Raw genomic sequence first — 23,306 nt, 5'->3', positions numbered from 1 at the left:
ATTAGAATGGATTTCTAAGCACCAGGGCATTTTGGGTCAAAAGGAGAATGACGGTGAAAGGCTCTAACAACGTTTAAGATCGATATGGTTATGAAACTTTCGAAATTAAATATTACCTAACCTAAGGACTTGATTATATATTTGCAGCTCATTTTTAATGCTATCAAATGCTTTCTTTTGTATAGCAGTTTTGTGTCATAAGCTGGTATCTTCTGTATGACCTTGTTTTAAAATCTGATGATACCATAAAATGAAAAAAAAGTGCTAATGCAGCCTCTGATTAAATCCAGATAGTCTCAGAGTTGTTCAAACACCACTGAGGAAATGATTTAATAACCAAATTACAACTTAAATTGTCATGCCCAGTTAACTTGTTGAAGAAAAGATGTAATTTGTCAAAGCCTGCCCTCTCATCCCCCAAAATTGAGACTACGGTAGGCTAGGTAAAAAAATTTCAGCCAAGCCAAAACTTATATGACTGTAACAGGGACAGATGAAGTCTATTTTACAGGGATGCTGTGAGGTTGCATGAGAAAATAACACACTTCAGGTCAGAATTTATGATGGGAAGAAGGAGCAAAGTAAGGGGAAATGTGGAATAAATCACACCTTTCCCCCCGTTTATCACTAAAACAAGCCATTTTTCTCATTGGCTTTAGGTATGTTCTGAGATGCTATACCAGATCAAAGAGAGAATCTTAGTAACACCCAAGCCTCAGGAATACTAAAGCTATTCATACTCAGCTATAATCTGGAGCTAGCACGGATTTCTCAGGCAGTCCAAGCACCGCACACTCATAACCGCGCTTCGTCATTAGGAGCCTGCAGACACGGCGGGGAGCGAGGGCTGCAAGGTTCCCGATACAATATAAACATTGAAGGAAAATTAGACACCAGCAAGCTTTCTTTGCACGGAGCAGCGCCAAGCTGGAACGCAACCCCGCACTCGCCATCCCTGGTGGTGGTGACAGCTGCAGGCCTGCGTGACGCCTGTTGAGCCAGATTAAGAGGTGGCCTGGCCTGGCCTGGCCTTTGCCTTCTCTGCCGCTGCGCCTGCAGCGTGAAGGCCCGAGAGACTGGCGGCAACCCGGGCAGCGGGGAGGCCGCCTGAACCCGGCCTGAGGAGGCTCCGCTCCGGGCAGGGAGGTGGAGGAGGACGAGCAGCTTTTCCCAACGAGAAGCTGGACGCGACCAGTGCAGGTGAGGCACGGCCAGGCCAGGCGGCTGGCGGCCCCGGGGCGCACTCGGGAAGGCCGGAAGAGGCCTGAGGTAGGACGGCTGCGGCAGCCTGGGCGGGGGCAGCCCTGCGCTAACGAATGACCTCGCCAAACCAGGGAGCCAGCAGCCCCAACAACCTCACCGCATACCCCGGCCGCCGCGGGAGGCGAGTCAGGGCGGGCCGGGCCGGGCCCCTGGGCGGTGCGGCCGCCAGAGGGCGCCGCCTGCCCGGAGCGGCGCGGGCGGTGGGGCGTGGCGCGGCGCGGCCCAGCATGCAGCGCGGCGCCGTTTGAATGGCGCAGGCTCCGGGCGCTGGGCCCCGGCGGTAGGACTCTGTGGCGCTTCTTCCTCCCTCCTCGGCGTGGCCCGGCCCGGTACCATGAGCAGCGGGTGAGTGAATGAGGGCGAAGGCTTCCTGGGCCGCGGCTGAGAAGCGGACGCTGTTGGCCGGCGGTCCCTAGTGGCGGGCGGACCCCTCTTGAGCTGGGGCACGTCTCCGGCCGCTGAGAAACCGGCGGCGGGAGGGATCTTCGGCGAGGCCTTCCGCCTCGCTGCCGGCTGTGGGGGAGCGGAACGGGGCGGGCGGCGCCGTCCGGGCCGCGTTCTGCCTCGCCGGGGCCAGGTGCGGCTGCGGGGCGCCCCGCCCGGCGTGTGGGGCGGGGGCTGCGGGCGGGCGGCGGGGCCGCCGCCTTCTGCTCCCCGCCCGGTGGGACGCGCGGCGGCCCCCGCCGAGCCCTCGGCCGTGCCGGAGCGGGGACACCCCCGGGCCCACCGGGCGGCCTGCGGCACGGCTGTTTGCGGTGCTCGCAGGCTGCAGCCAGCGAGGTCTGGCGGCTTTGTCTTTTTCTAAAACGGTGGCTTCATCCAGAACTCGGAGCAGGCGCGTGCCGTGGCAGATAAATGGCAGGAGAGAAGGAGAGGCTTTAGTGGTACCGAAAGGGAGGGTGACGAGCCGGGTGGGAGGCCTGCTGGCGGATTTTTATTCCCTGGGTGTGACAGATTCCAGCGGGGAAAAAAGGGGAGGGGGGTGGGTGGGTGGGTGGGGAGTCTTTAGATGCTTGAAGATCGGATCCTGCATTAATTACTTTGTTAAAAGGCCTTCAGATGTAATGTATTATTTTTTTTCCACTGTTGTGCTGGAGCGGGTTTGGCATGTTGTCAAATGTAGATCTAAAGTACAGAAATTCTGGATAGTGAGATCTGTTAAGGAGAGAGGTTGAGAGGTAGTTTTAGAAACTTTTGTTGCTGTTTTTGTAACATGCTGTGCTTTGAAGCAACTTTAAGTCAGTTGCTTAAAAAAAGCTTTCTTCCATCTCTTCTTGGAACATGAATTTTGCTTTTCCCACTCCCTTGGGTTTTTTTGTTCCTTCTCAGTCTGTAATCAGGGAAGGAAAAAAAGGATAGTTACCCAAATTGTTCTAGTCAAAAGCTGTCACTTTAATTTCTTGTTATCAGTGCGTCTAGTTTTGATAAAAATGTCTATAATATTATTTCATTGAACTCAAATTACCGTTGGTTTGAATTCCTAAACTTTATAACTCAAACTTCATTATAATAGCTTAGAAATAATATTGTTAAAATATTCTAGATTTATATATTTAAAAAATTATATGTGAGTATACTGATACATACATGTTATTACAGTTCTCTCTCACACCCAGTTTTGAAACTTCTCTTTTCAATATATTTCCATTGGAATAATTTAAATAAGCCTTTTTAAAGAAATGTAACAGGTTTTTTTTATGTTGGTCCCAGGATAAGGAGCTTCAGTATGAACTAAGGCGGCTTTTTAAATACTATAAAGACACCACATTCAATAATAGAAGTGTATTTAAGGGTAATGTAAAAGAAGTCATGTGATCCTAAGCTATGTGAAATGCACTCACAGACTGTGTTCAGCCAAGTGAGGATGAGATGGGTACCCATGCCTCCACCAAGTTTGGAGCATGAGGCATTTTCCAGTATGTCTTTCTCTGGGAGTGAATTTAAAATTCTTTATGCAGGTGTTTGAAGCTCTTTTTTGGGGTTGAGCAATCAATAGGAAAAAACTTGCGGCATTTAATTTTATCAGTAGCTTCTTAAAGTTTGTTTAAAACATTAACGTGGGAGCTTCAATGTATTGGAGCTTTATTTCCTATATAACAACTCCCAGAAAATTTTAATAGAACTTTTCCAACCGTCTTATTCCTGGAGTGTTCGTAAATGAAAATCAACAGGTAAAAGCATCTTTTCATAAGCGAAAGATGACTTTAGAAAGGACTGAAACACTGACAAGTAATATTACTTTATGTCAGCTTAACATATCTGTAAATGGTACCTCCAGATGCAGAAAACCGGGTACTTGTTTATTTGACTTTTTTTCTAGAAAATATTCTTTTTCTAGAATGTGAATAAGGTTCAGCTATTAGACTCATAGGCTAGTTTAGCAAAGAGAGCTAATTTGTACCTGGATTCATCCTTGGTAAACTTAACCAAACTCTGACTTGTGGTCATTTTTGGAGGTTTGTTATGACTGCTTCTGCCAGTGGGCCACATAAAAATTCCATATGTAAGAGTAATAGGAAAAGGAGCTTAAATTGTAGGAATAAACTATATTACTTTAGTTACTCAAATAGTATTTGCCTTTACTGCAAATTTAATGTCATTCTTGTAATTTCTGTCCACTGTGAAACTTTAAACCAGATAAAATGGCCCCACAGGTATAGCAGGTTAAAAAATTGTGTCTTGCTGGTGTATAAGACACACTTCTTATAGTGTTGCAGAAAAATTTTATATTAACATACTCTTTAAAAATCTTCAACTCCACTCTTTTTAAGATAATTCAGTATTTAACACCTGGTGAACTGTCAGGGCATGAATTACTAAAAAAGGAGTTTAAAAAACCCAACTGTTTCATATTCAAAGGATATGGATGCTATCTAAAACTGAGACACAGATGGATTCTCTGACATTTGTCAGAGTTAAAATGAAAGGAACGTATGCCAAGCTTATGGAATCACTTCTCCATCATAAGATAGTGCTAATTTATTTTTGTAGACAGATTACTCCTTCAGAAGTAAATTTGGAATAACCATTCTTGGAAGTTTCTCATGAACGTTTTAAATCTGTTAATAATTAGTGAAATTAGTTTACCATTACTTGTTCCCTGATGTAGACCTATTTTGAATGCTTTCAAAGAATGGACTCCTTGGGGAGTAACAATTAATTAACTCTTTCATCTGAGTCTAATATTGTCATCTTTGAACTTGCACTTGATTTAACATGGAGTGGGGGAGAATCACAAGAGCATCAGTGATGGCTAATGTATGTGGAATGCTACAGGAAAAAAATAGCTGTTAAGAATTTGGGCAAAGTAGGATGGGAAGAATGTTTTAAAGGGTATGTACTGATGACTTAAGAAATCTAGCTATTTTACATTTGCTTTGCTGCCATGCAAAGTACTCAAGTCTGTGTTCTGTAAGAAATTAATGTTATGTTAATACATGTGTAGATTACATAACATGTGAAGAAAAATTTGTCCCTCTTTGGGGGCCATGCCCAGAATGCAGGACGATGGGAGGGAGTGGCAGAGTTGTTAATACTTGCCTTTGATAGATATGCACTTGCAAGCCTTTTAGTGCTGACTTTCTTTGCTTGATTCTGGTATGACTTGAAGAGTTGTATTTCATCTGGGAGAGATCGGAGTTAGAAAATAGCATTAGAGCCATCAAGAAGGTTTTGCGCAGGTACTGTCTGTGGGGGACAAATGAGTTGGCTCACCAGGATATATGGCTGCTGTTACTCTAGTCCTTCTGCTTCCTGAAAATTGAGGAGAGGAAGAAGGGTTGGCATCTGCTATGAGAAGCCACACATGGGAAGGGAAACTGATGAAATGTGAGCCTATCATCTTAATGAAATTGTGCATCTCTCTTCAGATTTGCAATCTCCTTTGTTACAGTTGTAAAACGGTTTAGGCTTGTATGATTGAAGGGCTAAGGCAGAGCTGAGGGGAGTTGCTGTCTATCCTTAGTTTATTTTTAGAATTTCATGAAGCAAGTTACATAGAGTTGTATTGTCCTTAATGAAATGGTATAACAGATTGTTCTGAACAAATAACAGCTAGCTGTAGAAGGAGGAATAGTCAAAAATTCAAGAAGTTAAGGTGTAAGTTGTTTGATCTTGTGTAAATTAGTATCTAATGCCACTTTAGAAATCTTCTGTATATATACCGAAATAACAGTGGATGGTAGTGTCTAATTAGCCATCCCTAGATGATAGATATCTGATAGTAGATAGGAAATGAAAGTTGTAAAGGGCTCTGTAAAGTGCCTTTCATCCTCTAGCATTCATCTTTTTAATTGCTGGCCAGCTAGTATTTTATCGTATGTTACAAAGCCTTTGGAAACAGCATTCTTGATGTGGACTACATTTATTATAGCAGTATTAGGTTTGGATGTACCAGGCTCTTCTGCTTGTTTTCTGCTCTGTGCCTGTGCTACCTGGATTATGTTTCTGTATTTAATTACTTTCAGTGTATTTCCTTTTTATGATTTTACACAGTCTACCTGTGTCATGCAACCTATGTCAACATTTGAGTCAACAACATCCTGTGTCAAGTTCAGCTTGATTATAATTGTACCTGCCACCCCCTTTTGTTAGTTTTGAGCCTGCCTTCAGCTAGTGTCTTTTGCCCCTTCATTCTTATGTTGGGCAAGACAGTGAACAATCTGTATGCAACTTCTCCAAGCCATTCATTTTATAGGCCTTTGTCTTATTTCCCCTCTCTGCTACAAGTAGCCTCTTTTCCAGACTGATCGTATGGAAGGAACTCCATGCTTTTTTTAACTTGCATTTGTCTGACCTCTTTTTTAATTTACTGGATCTTTTGAATTTCTTAGTTGTGGGTTTGTTGTGGTTTTTTGTTTGTTTTTTTTTTTTTAAGGAAAGAGTGCTAGGCCTGCACACAGGATTTGAAATACAGGCACAAGTCAATTCTGTACACTGTCACGACAGTGTTCTGTTTGTTTTTCACTATTTATTGATCCATATATAGCACTGAGCAATCCAAATGATCTGAAGTAAACTGTAATATATCCAGATATTGTTGTGGGTGGCAATTATTAGCTCTGAGCCTGTGATTCTATATGGGAACCCACAATTTCCTCATGCCTGCAGACACAGGCTTTGCTTTGCATTAATCTATAATCATTGCTTCTGCCTATTGTACATCACAGTCCTTACCTAATTCTTCAGTTAGCCCTCATCTTCAGTGCCTGGTGTAACTTTGTATTGTCAACTACTCAATCTCCTTTGTGAGGTAATCTGTGAATATATACAACAGCATAAACCAATGCAAATTTTTCTGCAGGATTCCTGTGGTGGCCTTCTTCAGTGTGGGAACTGCTTAGACAGTTTATCACTGTTTCTTAGCTATTTCTCCATGCAAAAACTTTTCCTCTTTTCACTTCGTTGCTTAGTTACCTCAAGAGTTAAGTGAGGGACTTCTGGAAGCTTTTTGGAATCTCCGATATACTCTGTTGTTTAGAGTTCTACTACTTCTACTGTCAAAGAATTCCATTAATTTTGCAGGGCAGGACTTGCATTATCCATGTTATACTACTTCATACTGTCAAAGAATTCCATTAATTTTGCAGGGCGGGACTTGCTTTCACAACAGTCAGGTTGAATCTTTCCCAGTATATTATTTGTTTGTGTCCACTAATTTTATTCTTGATTACATTGTTTACTAATTTGCACAACAGAGATGTCAGTCTGAGTCTTCCTTGAGGCTATCTTTAAATACTGACTGTATTTTCCACACGTGATTTCTTCAGGTGCTTTGTCAGTTCTGAGGGAGAGAGGTTCTGCATCTTGGTTGACAGCGCAGCTATTTCATTACTGCGTATATCTTCACTGCTGCTTCTGTTAAACTATGGAAACCTATCTAAACTGTAGGGCTGTGAACACAGACATAAGGATTTTACTTCACTTCATCAGATGTTCCTTTATATCTTATCTGTTGGCCTTTGGGTTTCTGTTTCTGGTCTTTGAAGAAAGAATTGATAGTTTTGTTGTCTTTTCCGACTTCAGCTGGGAGGCTAGGGGGCATTATATTATGTTCTTATATCAAATTTGTCAAAGTGTGTAATTCTCTTCATTTTTCTCTTGTACATGTTTAACTTTTTGTAGGGAAATTCTTACCCTCCATGATAATCTCTCTCCAGTTCAGCTATTTTGAGATACTATCTTAGGCTCTTTAGATCCCAGTATTAAACACTGATACGCTAATTGAGTTTCCTTGGTAAGACATTTTCCTAGCCTTCTGTTATTTTACGCTTCTATTAAGTAAAAAGCATTCCAGCTTAACAGTGCTGTTGTATTTGTTGATCAGATTCTTTCTTACTGAATAGCATGAAAGAGGAGGGTAGGCCAAGATCATTTATTAAATAAGCAAGTAAGGAGAAGTCACTCTTCTGCATGAAGAGTTGTAAGCTGTCAGTATGTCCTGGGAGTCACGTGGGATTTTTCAGGAACAGATATTATAGATTTTTTTTTTTTGGCATCTAATGGGATAATTCTATGAGGTTTAGCTCTGGTGGTTGCAAACTGGCCTCCCTATTCTTCCGGAGTTCATTGCTTTCCCCTCAGCAACATTGTCAAACAGGGGACACCAAAAAAAACCAAACCCACAACCATGGTTTTTCCAAGTGTCCTGGCTTTCTGCCTTCATCATTAGCCTGAATATAAGGCTGGATTTGTTTGGATTTTAGGGTTGTTGGGTTGAGCTTTTCTTCAAAAGTTCAGTAGTTTGCCTTTGTGTTGTGCTCAAAGTTCAGATTTTAATGTACAGCGATTTTGAGTCCAAATAGTGTTTTCAACCACTCTGATAAGCAGAGAAGCAATTTGTTGTTCTTGTGGTTTCTTCTAAACTTCAGGGGAAAAAGTACTTTTTTACTATTTAATTGTAAGCCTGGTGGCTGTAAATGTGAAGAGCTCACATGGTGACAACTATTCTGTCACCATCCCATAGCATGCAGGGAAAGAGTCAAGTTAATGAACCAGTCTTAAGCCAGCCTTGTATCTGGAAAAGTATGGACCACCAACTGTTAAAGGTCTTGCCCTAAATGATGCGGCCATTTGCAATGCCTGCTGAAGTTGTTGTCTGAGGGCTCCATGTTCCCATCTTACAGGGTAAGGGTTTCTGTCAGTAAATCTTCCCTTTTTTGAGAGAGATCTCAAATGAGATTCATCTGTACTGCTCCTGTTCTTAAGAAAACTGAAGCATTTGAAGAATTATTTTTTTTTCTTCCACTGTATCCTACGATATGGAATTCAGTGTGCATTATGTGTAGAATATACCTTTTATTTTGTTTTGAGCCTGTTACCTGTTTGTTTTATTTGATGGCCTTTAGCTACTGCATTGAAAGATCATCTGTAGCTAATAAGCTGTTTCCCATCTGGCTTTTTCAGTGCCCAGTGTCTTAGTATTTTAAATACTGAAGTTCTTAATGTGGGATAAATCTGCTACATAGAGAAAAAGGGATAGGACTGTTGGATCTAAAGGTGGAGGGAAGAGATTGGGGCACTCGCGTTGGGACCAGAGTTTTGCCATCTAGGGGAAAAACAATATAATTAGAGCAAATGGTTGGTTTTTAAAAGTAAGGTAGGATGTCTTGCTAAAACATTTTGGGAGTAGTGCTCCATGATGATGTAGTTTGTGAATCCAGTCTCAAGCAATGGATCTTCTCAATCACTTGCACAAAATCCAAAACCACATGTACAACTGTCCCAATGTTGGTTTTGATTCTTGTAGAAATATTTGCATACTTCAAGACAAAGTACTTTAGACTCTTTCTTAATGGTTAACTGTGGAATAAAGATATTTTTTTAATATGGAAAATAGTCACAGTTATATGCTGAAAAAAATTGGCAGGGGGTGGATTTGCCAATAAACTAAGGGGTGATCTTTCATTTCCATTTTTTTACCTTTGCTATTTTAAAGTTTACTGCCTTCCTGAAAAACAGGGATTATTCTTATTTAGTAGCCTTTCCTCATTTGGAAACAGTTGAGACCAATTATTTTTCTCTAGGTGGCAGATGAAATTCATAGTGTGAGATGTGGAGGAAAGAGTCTCAAAAAATGTCTTATTCTTGTTTGTATGGCACCCCTTAGTGCAGGTATACTAAGCTGGTCTGAAAACAAGATCTCTGCCTCTGTTTCTTTGGAGGGGGACTTGGTTTTATTCCCTTTTTTTTATAAAGCTAAATGGGAATTTTGAAGTGCTTATCAGCATATTGCTAATGATAAGGCTTCCAGCTAATGTTTGCTAAAGGATGACTTCTTGGATTATTTATATGGTGGAACACCTTGGGAATAGTTGAACTGTGTTAACTGGTTTTGCCAGCTGCATTTGAAGAAAGTTGACTGAATGTTTTAGAAAATATAACTAAATATCTTTCCCTTGAAAACAGGTATTTGAGAGATTATGGCATCTGAAGCCCACAATGTTAGAAAACAGAAAGTATTGCATATTGAAGGTTGTCCTATTGATCTCCCCAGAAAAAGAATCTCTTCTTCCACTAAAAAGATCATGAAGGAGGTAAGTTGTTTGGGTGTTTTTTTTTTCTGATGAAACTGAAGTAAATATTCAAACAAGTTCGTAGTTCTGAGCAATCTAACACTAGAAGCACAGCACTATTGGGCATTTCATGTTTAGATGTGCAATAGAACTTTAGCTTGAACAGCAATTATATTATGAAAACTATGCATTATAATAGGCACAGACAGTGACTACACAGATATGTGTATCATCCACATGAGCAGTAGGTACTGATATGGTTTTACTCACGCCTACTTTTCTGCAGTCCAGCCAAGAACTGTTTCAGTAGAGGAATTGTATAATTAAAAAGTTCTTTCTTGCCAAGAGAGCTACATGGCACAAGTGAGAGGCGGGGCAGGTGAAATACCTGCACTGAAATGGACCTGTTGTCTTGTTACTGTACAGCTTGATCTACCACATTGTCTAGTAATGTGTCCTTTCACTGGATTCTTGCTAGTCAGAAACATTTTCTCCTAACCTCTTAACGTGTGTTCTGGCTGAAGAGTAAATAAGGCAGTGAAGTACAGAGGAAGTACTAAGGAGGTAAACTTACTATAAGATCACTTCAGACAGTGGTGAAGATGCCAATATCCTCTATGTTCATTTGTTTGTTGAAATTATGTATTAAAACCCACATGATTTTATGACTCAGCATTACCAAAACAAAAAAATCATAGCATCGTCTTGCTGTTGTGCACAATGTAAATGTTAACAGTAGTATAAATTTTCAAGTCAGAATGCCTGCAGTATATGAGCGTAGTACCTGTTTAAATGAAAATACATATTTCTAACTTGAACGTCTTAATGCTTTTTTAATTTTTAATAATTTGTTTACTAGTGCAAAAAAAGTAGACCAGAACATCACAATTCAACTCATCTTCATTAGATGAAGCTTTAAAACATCAGAGATTACTGTATTAAAAAAAAAAAAAGCCTTTAGAAATTCAAATTGTGTTGCTTGATTTTTTCAAAGGTTTTGCTAATCAGCATGCCACAACCTTGAATGAATTTTGTGACTTCTCTGGGATATTATTGTTTTATGCAGCCTGATTGGTGTCAAGGTGCTAATCTGTTTCATATGAATGAATTCAGGATAATGAAGCTGCTGTTGTCTACAGCAGTCTTGATTTATTTAATTTTTTGTTGTTGTTGTGCTTTGATGGGGAGATGTTCTGCTGTCATCCCTCCCGATACTAGCATCTGCTATTATGGGCCTTTAAATGTATGTGCGAGACAAGCAATGCAATTTTGCCATCAGACTCCAGTAGGCTTTTTATATTAGTCACAGTTTTTAGTGTACTATTAACTAAAGAATCTGTCTCTGATGTCACAATCCTGTCTCTTGCCTTAGATACCCCAAGCCTACTGCTGACTGTGGTGCTCCAAGGACAGCTGGGGCAGACCTAGTCCATCTGTAGGTCACTGTGAAATACTTGAAGATTATAGGAAGGTTAACGTAGCTGTGCTTTAGTTGCAGGAAAGGAAGAGTGGGTGGAAAGAAGGGAATCTGTTGTAAACTTAAGCCATGGTAAAGCAGGACTTCTTTTTGCCAAACTGTAGGAATGTTTGAGACTTTTTAGTAATAAAGCTTTTTTATTCTCTATTCCCTTTCTCCCAGGGTAAGAAATCTCCAAAACAGCTGGCTTCATACACAAACAGGTAGGAGAGCTGTGCTGTGTAGAGTCTGAGTTTTAAGTGAGAGGGAGGCAGGGAGGAAGAAGCAGTTTAAATCTATTGCAACACCCAAGCAGACACAAGTGGAAATGGGTCTTAATTTTACTGACAATACTTGGTACTTTTGTCTACTTCCATAATAATTAGTCTCTGCATTAATAAAAGCAGGAGAAAAATATTGGTGGTAGCTCTTACTTCTGATAACCCAAATGTCACAAAGGTATATCTTGGGGATAAAATGTTTTAAGTAACCTAAAAGTTGACTCCTGAATTCATAATGATATATTTTAACTTAATAACACAAAGTATTGCTTAAGTTTAGAGGAACCTTCACTAAAACACTACTTTATTATTGCAGAATAACAGTTGGAAAAACGGTGACCAGTCCCCTCTCTCTCTTCAAAGTAGTATATTGTAAAAGAAAAGTTCATTGTTATAGTCCAAAGCCCTGTTACAGAAAGAAACAGCTCCCTAAATCTAGGGGCTGTGACATGGCAAATAAAGAAAATGAACTGGCTTGTGCAGGGAATCTGCCAGCAAAACTGCACATAGACAGTCGTACACGCTTGCTGAATTCTAGTGACTCTGGCTCATCTCAAACAGAAGGCCCCTCATCCAAATATAGTGGATTTTTTTCAGAGGTAAGTAGAGTGTAAAGAAACTTGAGTTTAAAATAAAAGTATTCTTGGTAGCTTCTTTGTGTGGTTAGCTGTGAAAGTTTTCAGAGGTTAATTTTCTTAACATATAGATTGGCTTAGGTCTGTGATTTACAGCCTTTATCTGTCAGTTTACAGTGGCACGTTTGCCAACAGTGGTGGTCCTGCCAGTTTTCCCCATGTTTGTGTCAGCACAGAAGCTCAGATCTAAGAGGCTAGTCTGGGTTAAAATTCTACCAGCACCAAAGGAAGACGCTTTTTTTGACCTGGTTGTGCTTCGTGATCTGGCAAGACGCAAGGCCACATGCGTGTTTGTGAAAGTGTTAGTGTGTAGATGGGCATAACCATGGTGAGGTACGATAGGACCATTTTCAATAGCAGCATCAGCTTAGGGTGTATGAAACTAACTTAAGTGTTTGTATGAGACTGTTTCCTGTTAAGATTGCTTGATGAAATGCAGTGAACACTTGCAGGACTTCTGAAACTGGCTAAAAAGTCAGATATTTAAATGAAATAGGTTTTGTGACAGTGAAGGCCATTTAAGTCTCTTAATGTTGAAGTTTCCCTTTCTGTCATCATACATGCTTGTTAGCCATTGAGGCTTGCAGGTGTTTAAAGTGAGGCATGGCAGGGAAGATAAGATCGAAGACTATCCCCTGCTGTCTTTTCATGGTACTTTTAAGGGTGGGCTGCCATGAAGAGTCCAAAGGGCTGGCGGTACAAGTCTGTGGCACTCCTTCAAGGAAGGAGCAGTGGAATAGTTAGAATAAAGAGGTTGCAGAAAGGACGGTTAAAAAAAAAAAAATGAAGACTAAGGAAGATTCATGCTCTGAGAAACTAAAGACCAGATCACTGGCCACAGATGTCTGTTTAACTTGTTTGAGAGATGTGGGTGGTTCTGCAGTGTTGATTCCAATCCAAGACTTTAATAAAATACCTAAACTTCATTCCAAGATCAAGCTTTTTCATAAATCAACCTTTTCTGTCAAAGTTCAGAATAATACATGTATTTACTTGTGTCTAAATTGTTAAAGTTCTCAAAAATTAATAAGCATCTAAGTAAAAAGCTCTCAAAGGTAGTAAGAATTATAGGTTGATGCTCATGAATGCTGTATTTAGTTATTACATACCTCCCTTTAGTTGTCTACAGACCTTATTATTGTAGCTTTTGGGTAAAGTAGTCTCAATGTATTTGTGCCCCTGTGGTTTTAAGGCCATTGTTAGCTAAACTTCTAAAACAATCATCAGCATGTGGGTAGAAAAGCATATATTCATATCCTAAATTACTATATTAGACAACTTATTGTGTTGTTGCTGTCTACTTAATTTCTGGCAAACTTCTTTTATATTTTTGAAAATATACAGATTTCTCAGGACCATGAAACCATGACTCAAGTTCTTTTCAGCAGGAATCTAAGGTTGAATGTAGCTTTAACCTTTTGGAGAAGGAGAAGTATAAGTGAACTGGTAGCCTACTTATTGAGGTAAACTGAGTGTCTCTTTTTATATTTTTAAAGTGGTAGCAATCCCAAATACGCTGCAGTATTTTTAGGGGTTCTTTAAATGTTGTAATTTTGTTATACTTATTCTTTAAGTCATAGTGGAAGCTTATACTTCAACCTATGATCTACTAGTAACGTTTCTGATTTTATTCTTAATGTTTCTAGGATACAGGATCTTGGAGTACTAGTAGATTGCCTTCCTGTGCTTACAAACAGGTACAGACAAAAAGAAGTGGGGGATAAGAATCTGCTATACCCGTGGTGAAGTTCAAGCACTTCTGAAACGTCTTGTTTTTTAAGTTTACAGGAAGAAAAACCATATATTTCAGCTGGCTGCTGTGTAGATCTTTTGCCTTTAGTGAAATCACTGCTTAACAGCAAATATGAAGAGTAAGTATCAGTTATGGATGTTTAAGGCACTACTACTTCCTGGCTATGCAGTGCCCTAGAAACTAATGGTGACTCTGGCTCTTGTTCCTCTGCCCCTTCTCCCAACCCTGCCTGCCTTAGAGAACACCTACCTGAAGGGGAGCTTTCCTTTGAACCTTTCTCCTTTAACAAACCAGTGGTGCAAAACCTCTTTTTATACAAGGTTAAGGACCAGGGCGGGGCTGGCTTTACCCTTATGCAGTTTTATTTATCCTAAACAGTAAAACAAAATGGCACTGAGGTTTTAGTATGCTTTATAACGTGAAATCAAGGCAAAGCTTTCAGGCAAAATACCTGAAGAATTTCTACTTCTTTGACAAGAGCTTCAGTTTACCACTTTGAAAATGAAAACATAGGCGAGTATTAAAACTTGCCAATTTGTCTAGGTTTTTTTTTCTTCCGGAATTGAAAACACATTGCTTTCTAAGTTGCTTATGAGTTTGCTTACTGCTTTAGCTGACCTGTAGATATTGGAGGTTTGGGCGGTGAGGGAAGAAAAGAATTATGTGTAAAATATGTTGTTACAGATATGTGATAGTTGGTTTAAACTGGCTTCAAGCTGTCATTAAAAGATGGTCGTCAGAACTACCTGCACATACTGAAAAGGCAGAGGATGGGTGAGTATAGTATTGGGAAATATTTAAATGTGTTTCTGTAGCTTATTCCATCTCAAAATCTGTTTTAACTTTGATCAGTAGGAGTACACCTTATCTACAAGATAAATTGAAAGCAAAAGCTTAAAAGTACTTAAAAGAAGTTCTTCTGTTCTTAAGCCACAGGTGGTCTTTGGAAACTTACTTTAAAGATGGCTATGTTGATTTTTTTTTTTTACTGGAATTTTAATAAATGTAGAACATAGTCATATTGGGGGTTATACAAATGCTGTAGAAGTTAGATTAAAATTTTTCTGATATTGTGGCAATATCTATTGTATAGATTAATTCTATATGCAGTATTAATCGTGTGTTTCAGTCAAAAAGTCTACTGAAATGTAGTATATACGTTTATAAGGTGCTCATTCTTTTTCAGAAATGTTCATATTTTAAAAAACCAATTAAGTGGATTATGGGAACAGATGAATCATCTTACTCTGGTTCCAGGATATACTGGTAATATAGCTAAGGTAATCCAGTTCCAGTTGTGTTTAGTAATAAACAAAGTCATATCACTTGCAGTATTCCTCTCATTTGATGTTATTTGCACTTATACTATTCATGGATAGAAACACCTTTACTTTATTTCCACTAATGCTCAAGTATATTGCACAATTTTTACAGAAGTCTGGAGTGTATTCCCTGTGCTAGTAGTACTATGGTTTAGAATGCCAACAATGAATTTTTTTATCCTTTTTTCTTTCTTTACAGAGGAAGCATCTCCTTAATAATAAAATAGCCAATAGTAAAAAGCCTTCAAATTGATGCAAAAAAGGGCCCTGATAAGTAGCTAGACTGTGAAAGGACAGATGTTTTCTCTGAAATTGGCTGTACCCATTGTTGTAAGTTTAGTGCAGCAAGGAGAATCTTAACCCAGCAATGTTGTTTGCGTTTGCACATCGGGTGCCTGGGGAAGGTGACAACACACTAAGTTCTAAAGCTTATTGCTGGCCTAATGCTTAGAAAATTATGAGTTTCTGAAGAGCAGAAGAGTGTCTCCATCTGAAGTGAATCCCTGTTTGCCTTTCTTGGTACCTTGTGGGTTCAGTAATATAATGAGGGTGTCTGGTAACTGCATGATTTGCTGCTCATGATACTCATCCCTATAAACATGGCTTTTTGAGGTGGGGCACCAAGAGTTGCACTGAGTAAGAAACCTCTCCACATGGCACGGCCTGATGAAGGTAGACAGTGAGAAAGGACTTAAAGCAGACACTTGGTTCTGTGCAGGATTTGAGTGAACTTAAAAAGAACTTGGAGACTGCATGCTTTACTTGCATCTAAAGGAGTTTTGTGGAATCTATAATTCTGTGGCTACAGAATTTGTCACTTTCATGTATCAAACAAGTAAGTTGTTCTTTTGGAACTACTGTGTACCTCTGACTTCAATTTTTATGTCTCTCCAAGGAAAACTACAAACTTCTTGCAGAGTTTCAGTCAGCAGGGATGCAGAAGAACTGAGTTCTAACTTGCAAATGGTGGAGCAAGCAATGGGAGCTTGTAATATAAACTGCCTAGGTCTTCTGGCAGATCAGCATAGCAGTTACAGCCAGTGTCAGTTTATTTCACTAGGATTCAGGTTCCCTTTCTGTTCATTTGCCTGCTGCTTAATGTATATCAGGATAGATTGTTACCAAGGCCACCTCAACAAGTCAGGAGCAAGAAGAGTAGTACAAGAATGTTGGAGGGATGGGGTGAAGGAGTATCACTGCTAGTAAACATGTTCCAAATATGTGATCTCATAATGATGATTTTCTTTCCTGTGCACGTAGGGAACAGAGGAAAAATGGACCGAATTGATGGCTTTGGAAATTAATCCCACTGTTTTTGTAGGCTTTTTAGTACGTAAAGAAGTGCTATTGAAAGCGTTATTTGAAAGTAATCTTGAAGTTGAAGACAACTTGTTCTGAAATTTGGCCTAAACATAATTATTATTGTATTATGGTCCTGATAGGTTACCCTGCCTCAGATACAAAGTCAACGTTACAGAAATAAGTAATGTGACAAATGCTTTCTCTTTTTTTTTTTTTTTTTCTTCTAGGATGTAAATGCTTATTTATTACAGCTACACTGACGTGCTTGGGAAGCTATGTATGCTGATGTGGTGAAACAGTCCTCTAAAGTATCCCTGAAATATGTACCTGAAAGCCTTTTGAGAAATACTGGCAGAAGAGAACTGAACTGTCAAGCTGTGTGATGAAACCACTAATAAAATCCTAACAATCTACTTCACATTGAAGTGGAAAAATGTCTAATAGGAGCAACTTTTACTTCAGTGAGGTGAAAGTGCACTATGAAAACTGTATGCCTTTGCTGCATTTGGGATTCACTCAGTTACTAGGTATTCATTTAAATGCTACTGTATTTTACTACAACATCGCATAAAAGAAGATGGATTATACTGTCATGAAGACAAGACAGCAGAACCAGTTGTAAGGAACCAACAAAAGCAATTGGCATTAAGAGGTTTTAAATGTTTCTTTCACAAAAGAACTCCAAAATGCACAACTATCTTCCAGTTGCATTAAGAAAAACTTTGAGGTATTCAGTTACTTCTATGTTTTAATCAAATTATTAAAGACAGTTTTTGTTTGCACTATACAGCAAAGATGCCTTAATTACTAGTGTTTCAAAAAGCCAACGTGTTTAAGATGCAAATAGCTATTATGTTCAGATTGCGATGAAAAACTACAAAAGTCAGGGTTTCACATTGTGTAGTTAATGAAACATTGCACATATACAAAAATTCATGTATGAAAAATATTATAAATACCTGAAGTTAAGCTTGGATAAAGAGTTATTGCAAATGTCAGCAGAATGGTGAATCTATGTCTAACGAATGTTTTTATATTGTATGTGGATTTCTAACACGATAATCTTGTTCTGTATCACTTAAACTACATGCAGATAAGTAAATATATTAAATGTATCTACGTTTTTTTCTTTTCAAGTTCATAAAAACAATTTCTATAATAATCTCTTCCACAGTACTTTTTATCATAGATATTTATGTCTATTGTTTGAAATGTTTACAGCCAGATGAGGCCATGTTATTCAAATCGTACCCTTTTTGTACTACCTCCTTTTAGAAACTGACAAAGAGCTTTTGGAAAAATAATCAAGTTCTAGCCTGATCAATGATGGCAAATTCATACCAACAATAGCATTGAAAATACAGCTATAAAGTCTTTTACTGTCCTATTGCTATCCTATACTATTTTAATTTAAAAGCTATGGCTTAATAGCTCTGAGGTAGTCTTGATTTTAGGCTTGCTATTGCCTTTTTTTATTTTGTGATTAGGAAGTGTGCTTTTCCAATTGAAACTTTAAAGTGCCAGCTGTTCACTTAAAACATAAATGCACAGTATGTATCACCAAATAGTCTACTTCCTTAAAAAAAACTAAGTACTTACAAGCATTGTTTTCATACCTAGCATTAAGCAGATGCACTTTTATTGACATGCAGGAGAAAAGTCTTTTGATAGCCCCAAGTGGTTTTTGCTTTACAGGTGAAATAAATGAATTTTAAACTCTTGTAGTGGTCAACAATGTCAGGCCTCCTGTTGCTTCATTTTGTATTTAATTTACGTATCATTATTGCTGACTTGTGATGACAGACTTCTAGTTAGCTTTCAGAACTTGGTGCTTTTGATTATTTGACTATTCTTTAAACCACCAAAGGTTTTGTGCTTCCCAGGGCAGTCAGCTACAGGGAATAGTTTCTGGGACATCCCAAAACTGAGAACTGTGGGACAATCTTGAGATATGCACAAAGACAAATTCTTTTTGCTGGAATTGTTATGTACCATTAGAGAGATTTCACACTCAAAAGAGTTTGACATAGAACTCACTACTTTTCAGATGTTCTTGCTGTCAATTAAAAATTCAAAGGAACTACAGTATGATGATGTTATTTTATTACTTTACTGTTTTGTTGAGCACTTAAATGTAAAAGTAACATAATGACTAGCTTCGTAACTTGGGTAGCAATTGCTGAACCTCTTAGATTATTCCTCAAGGAGAATACTGTAAAGGTGATGGAAACTCAGATCTTATTTTCTTGGGGGTTTTTTTGAATAGACAAAAGTAACTCATGGCCATTTATTTCTGATAATATAAAAAGTAATCATTGTAATTCATTAAAGTTAAATACTCTGGTCAAAAATCCAACTTGACTCTAGATGTAAATACATGGGCTGATAATGAATTCTGCATGTGGCCATGGATCTACCAAATCCTAACTGTGGATGGTGCTTTTGTTCTAGTGGCAAGGCAAGATTGACTGGAGGATCATTATTGGGGAAGTTCTAATAAAATAATGCATTGTTTTTAACTGCCAAAAGTTGTATTTTGACAGCATCAATAATACAGTATTAAACATTGTCATTAGTATCTGTGCCTTATTTTAAATTATTTTTTTTTACTGTTTCTAGGCAGCTACTAGACTGTTAGAACAGGATTCTGGTCTCCCTTATGAAATTATTTTTCTGTCATCTTAAAGAACTTATTTAAACTATTCATGCTGACATTCAGGCTCAGCTTGTTATATGCTCTTTAGTTCATGAATGGCTAGGAATCATTTTTGCTGTAGTAGAATGGGTATGTATGATACCTGCTCAAAGTGTCATGAGTAAAATGTCTTAAAAGCTATGTAACTCCATTAAATCCATGTAGTTGTATCAGTGAATCTAAGAATTAGCTTTATGAACAATCGTGCATAAATGCTACTCTTCATGTGATACTTTCTGAAAGTGCGCTTTCTAGGATGTGTCAGAAGATCCATGGAGAATTAATCCTTTATGTTTTTGTGATGCAGGAGCATGTACGTACTTGAGGACGAAAGATGCCTCCACAAAGCTGTTCTTCATGTTATACCACTTAATATGAAATTAATGTCTTTGAAAAACAGTACGTCTCAATGTTCTGTGAGAGTACTTGAGGCTGTTTTGCTGAAAGGGTTTTTATTTACCTATTTACCCTAAACTGAAATTAAAGATGCTTCTTGGCAAACTGCCTCTTTCTGCAGAGCTAAAAAACCCAAACCAAACATTCTGTGAATGTAACAATCAAAGTTTAGGTATTGTTGATAGCTTGCTGAAGAGTGGAGATGGAAAAAGCTACCCCATTAATTAGCTGGGTATAAAGAAGCTAGCATGTCTTAATGATTATGTGTAGCTCTGTTTTGAAGGAGTTACACCTGTTTCTTAGTAAAGAGTAGTCAGCAGTGGAACACCCTGGTATCACAGGTACTGCAGTTCCAGGCTACTTAATGGTGCTTACAAATTGATATTACAAAAAAATTAGCATCAGCCCTACAGAGTCTTATCTTCTGCAGTGAGATATAATTTAAATGATCTTTCCATTTCTGTAGGCTGTCTTATTGTTATCAGAGGCCACAGCTTTAACACTTGGGGTGCAGGAGGGATGGGAGAATGGGAAAGGACAAAAAGAGTTCTTGTGCACTATGTTGAATGACATCAGTCCTGCTGCATCATACCATATGTATCTTAAAGCAGGCTGTATTTTCATTTTCTGGTATCCGAAGTAGGAAAACTTTGGAGTTATGGGTCCTTAGTGAATTTTGCATCGAAGAGAGAAATGTTTTGAAGACAGATGCTACAGTGCTGACTTGTGATGTGTTTTGGAGGGTTTTTTTTCTTGAAAGGGTGGACATTTTTGTGTATAGAAACTTGAAAGCATCTTGTGCAAAGCTTACTTTTTGAAAGAAGGAAGTTAGTTGTATTTGTCAGTGCATCGTGCCAAATCTTCCAGTTTTACAGAAGACTGAATGTCTGTCTGAGTGTAGAGACTTGCAGCTATATTTTGTGCCCAGTTCTCTGGTACAAAGGGAAACAGGTGGTTCATAGTCAACTACTCCAGAATACAAAACTATGCAAATCGTGCTACTGGTGTGAAGTTATTCCAGCTTTTGTACAATGCAAATTCTTTAGTTTATGAAAGTAGTTGGTTCTTGTGTGACGAACTTTATATTGAACTGATGAAGCCGTTCTTAATAGCCTTGGTAAAAGCCAGACAGGGTAGCTTAATTTTTGTCTTCAGTCTACTTTCTTACACACAGTAATCATTGTAGGCTACAGATAAAGATTCACCGAGAGGATAGATTGAGCATACTTGTGTTGTTAGTGCTTATATGATACTTCATTAAATAATTTTTTATTCCATGTTAGTTAAATGGCTTTGCTGTCTTAGAATGAGACTAAATGCAAGTATTTCTTTTTTCCCCCATACACACCTCCGTTCATTCTTCAGCACTTAATGATGTTATTTCTTCCTCTTTGAGTTTAAATATACTGCGTCTATTGTTAGAAGCAGGGAGGGGAGGATGAAAATTCTAGATAAAACACAGGGCTACCTACTTAACACTATTCATTTTGAAGTAATTGTGAAAATTTTCCCTCTTTAAAACTTTTCACACAAATTTTGTTAATACCTATTAATTGAAGTGGGTACTCATGGGTACAAGGTTGAGTTTGAACTTGGTTGAAAAAAAATAAAGTGTTTTCACTCTTAAACCATAGCTGCAGTATTTCTTCTGTTCTTTTTTTTTTTTTCCATTGAGTACTAAGCTGGACTGATACCTGCCATATAGGAGGCAAGAGGTGTAGCACTGTCCCTTAATGCGACAGAATAGAAATAATTACCCACGATTCTACAGTTGCAAACCTGGAATGTTTTTGTTTCCATACTGGCTGGAGTTTTGTAGTATATCTCTTTATGTAGACTGTAGCTGCTGATCATATTGCTGTAAAATGAGGTCTTCCACTTTCAGGTTGAATGTGGTATGTAGTTGTTTCCAATTCATACAGATCACTGCTTCAATTAGTCAGTCATTGGAGCACCATAGCACGTAAACAACAAACTATTGGAGTCCCACATGTCTGTACTTCGCTCTAACAAAATACAAGGATGCCGTGTTTGCATTTTCCACCTCTCTTCCTCTTTTTTTTTTTTTCTTATTCCTTAATTTCAGTGCTTAAAGCTATTTGGATTCCCTTTGGTAAGTGATAGCTGCCAAAACGTGACAAAAATGAGTTTACAAATATGCTTGTTACTTCTTTTAATGCACTTCCTTGAATTTGGGAAGGAGGCAGTCTTCTATATGCATAGGCTTCAAAGAAACAGAACTAGTGGATTTTACTGGGATTGCAACCACTTTCTTCATTTATTTTTTTTAAATTTTTTTTTAGGTGAGCACTATGTGTATTGTGAAACAACAAAACCAAATCTAAATCTTAAGACAATGTTACATTCCAAGACTGCCTGCTCTTGTTGGGTGTAAGTGTTGGAATACATACACACCCTAGCATCACACTTTAAAGTGACCTGCAGACAGTTTCAAATAGCTCTTGTAATTGAGGTTGATGGCTCTTTTTCAAGTTGCATTTAATCTATTGAGCTTCACTTTCAAAAAGTCTGAATTATGTTTGGGTCTTCCAGTTGCCACTTCTATTTCCTGTTTCAGATATTCCATGGATTGGAAGACTTAGTACAATAAGTATTCCAGCTTCAGAAAAATAGCTGGTCTTTGTGTCTTTTGTGACAACAGGCTTGTTTTCTGCAAGAGTTAAATCATTTTTAGAGACACTATTTCAGAGGAAGATTGCCACATCCAAGAAGCCTGTGGCATGTTTGGTTCTAAATGGAGAAGTTGCACAAATACAGTCAGCTGTTAGGAGAATGCATATTTCATTACTGTCAAGTTGTCTTATCACGTTTCAATCAGCTGTGCTATTATCTGCTTAGCCTAGATAAAAGTGAAATGATGGATTATTGGGGAGTTGAAGGCTTAACAACTCTTGGCTGTAAGAAACCAAAAATGCTATTTCCATGCTGATGAAACTGCTACAACGAATGCAGAAAGGAGCTCTTTGTTGTGTGCTTGGTTTGGACAGCAGAGATCTCTTCTCTCTTTCTATGTCTGCTAGTAATGCTTTGTCTTGAAACTAAAAGGCGTAGACATTTATGTGTGTTTGCTTAAAATAACATTAAGTTTCTGACTGAAAAGGAAAATAAACCCATGCTGCATTAGTTGATTTCTGGATGACTGTGGCACCCATGTTCCAGCTACAGAAAAAAGTAAATAAAATTATAAAAACAATTAACCATCATTGTACAAGTAGTGGTAAAACTTTATTTTCAACATTGTAAGGTTCTGGCTATTATTAGTGAAGTAGTAAAGCAAAGTAGAACTAAAGAATAACTGGTAGGTTCTGTTCTCTGCCTTATGTTCTGATAAGTCTAAAAGCTTGACTTTTTAATCAACCAAAATGAATGACGATAAACGGAAGCGTTAATTCTGGAGTAATTCTATGGCAACAGCCAGCATTAGCATAAGAATAAGCTGGGTAGCTGGTTGTGAAGTGAACCCTGCCCACCAGAACAACTGTCTTCTCAAATAAATTGTCTTTGAAAGAACTTTTTGGTACTTTAAGTAAAACTCTAAATTTGCTTCTTTTTGAAAGATGCTGCAATTAGGGGGCTTTCTGCTAGAGAGAGGAGAGAGTGAATTCTGAAGATTAAGATTTTGAGATCTGCTATTTGGATGATGGGGTAGCGCTGCAGAGGGTCCCTCTA

General features: G+C 38.5%; 1 protein-coding gene across 2 annotated transcripts; it reads left to right on the top strand.

Annotated features, from left to right (window-relative positions):
• The first annotated feature begins 1,026 nt into the window (after positions 1-1,026).
• KATNBL1 (katanin regulatory subunit B1 like 1) lies at positions 1,027-21,227 on the top strand. 2 transcript variants are annotated; one of them, XM_054200171.1, is made up of 10 exons: positions 1,027-1,200; positions 9,670-9,797; positions 11,416-11,456; positions 11,830-12,112; positions 13,493-13,611; positions 13,795-13,845; positions 13,930-14,019; positions 14,586-14,675; positions 15,088-15,181; positions 16,753-21,227. In XM_054200171.1, exons 2-10 carry the CDS (start codon positions 9,684-9,686, stop codon positions 16,783-16,785), a joined length of 915 nt encoding a protein of 304 aa, XP_054056146.1. In that variant the 5' UTR covers positions 1,027-1,200; positions 9,670-9,683; the 3' UTR covers positions 16,786-21,227. The 2 variants fall into 2 exon arrangements, with proteins under 2 accessions (XP_054056146.1, XP_054056147.1); XM_054200172.1 differs by lacking the exon at positions 1,027-1,200 and adding an exon at positions 1,476-1,608.
• Positions 21,228-23,306: the final 2,079 nt, after the last annotated feature.

The sequence above is a fragment of the Rissa tridactyla genome, chromosome 4 (assembly GCF_028500815.1).
Source record: "Rissa tridactyla isolate bRisTri1 chromosome 4, bRisTri1.patW.cur.20221130, whole genome shotgun sequence".
Taxonomy (NCBI): domain Eukaryota; kingdom Metazoa; phylum Chordata; class Aves; order Charadriiformes; family Laridae; genus Rissa; species Rissa tridactyla.
This window is presented reverse-complemented; position numbering and strand designations above follow the sequence as displayed.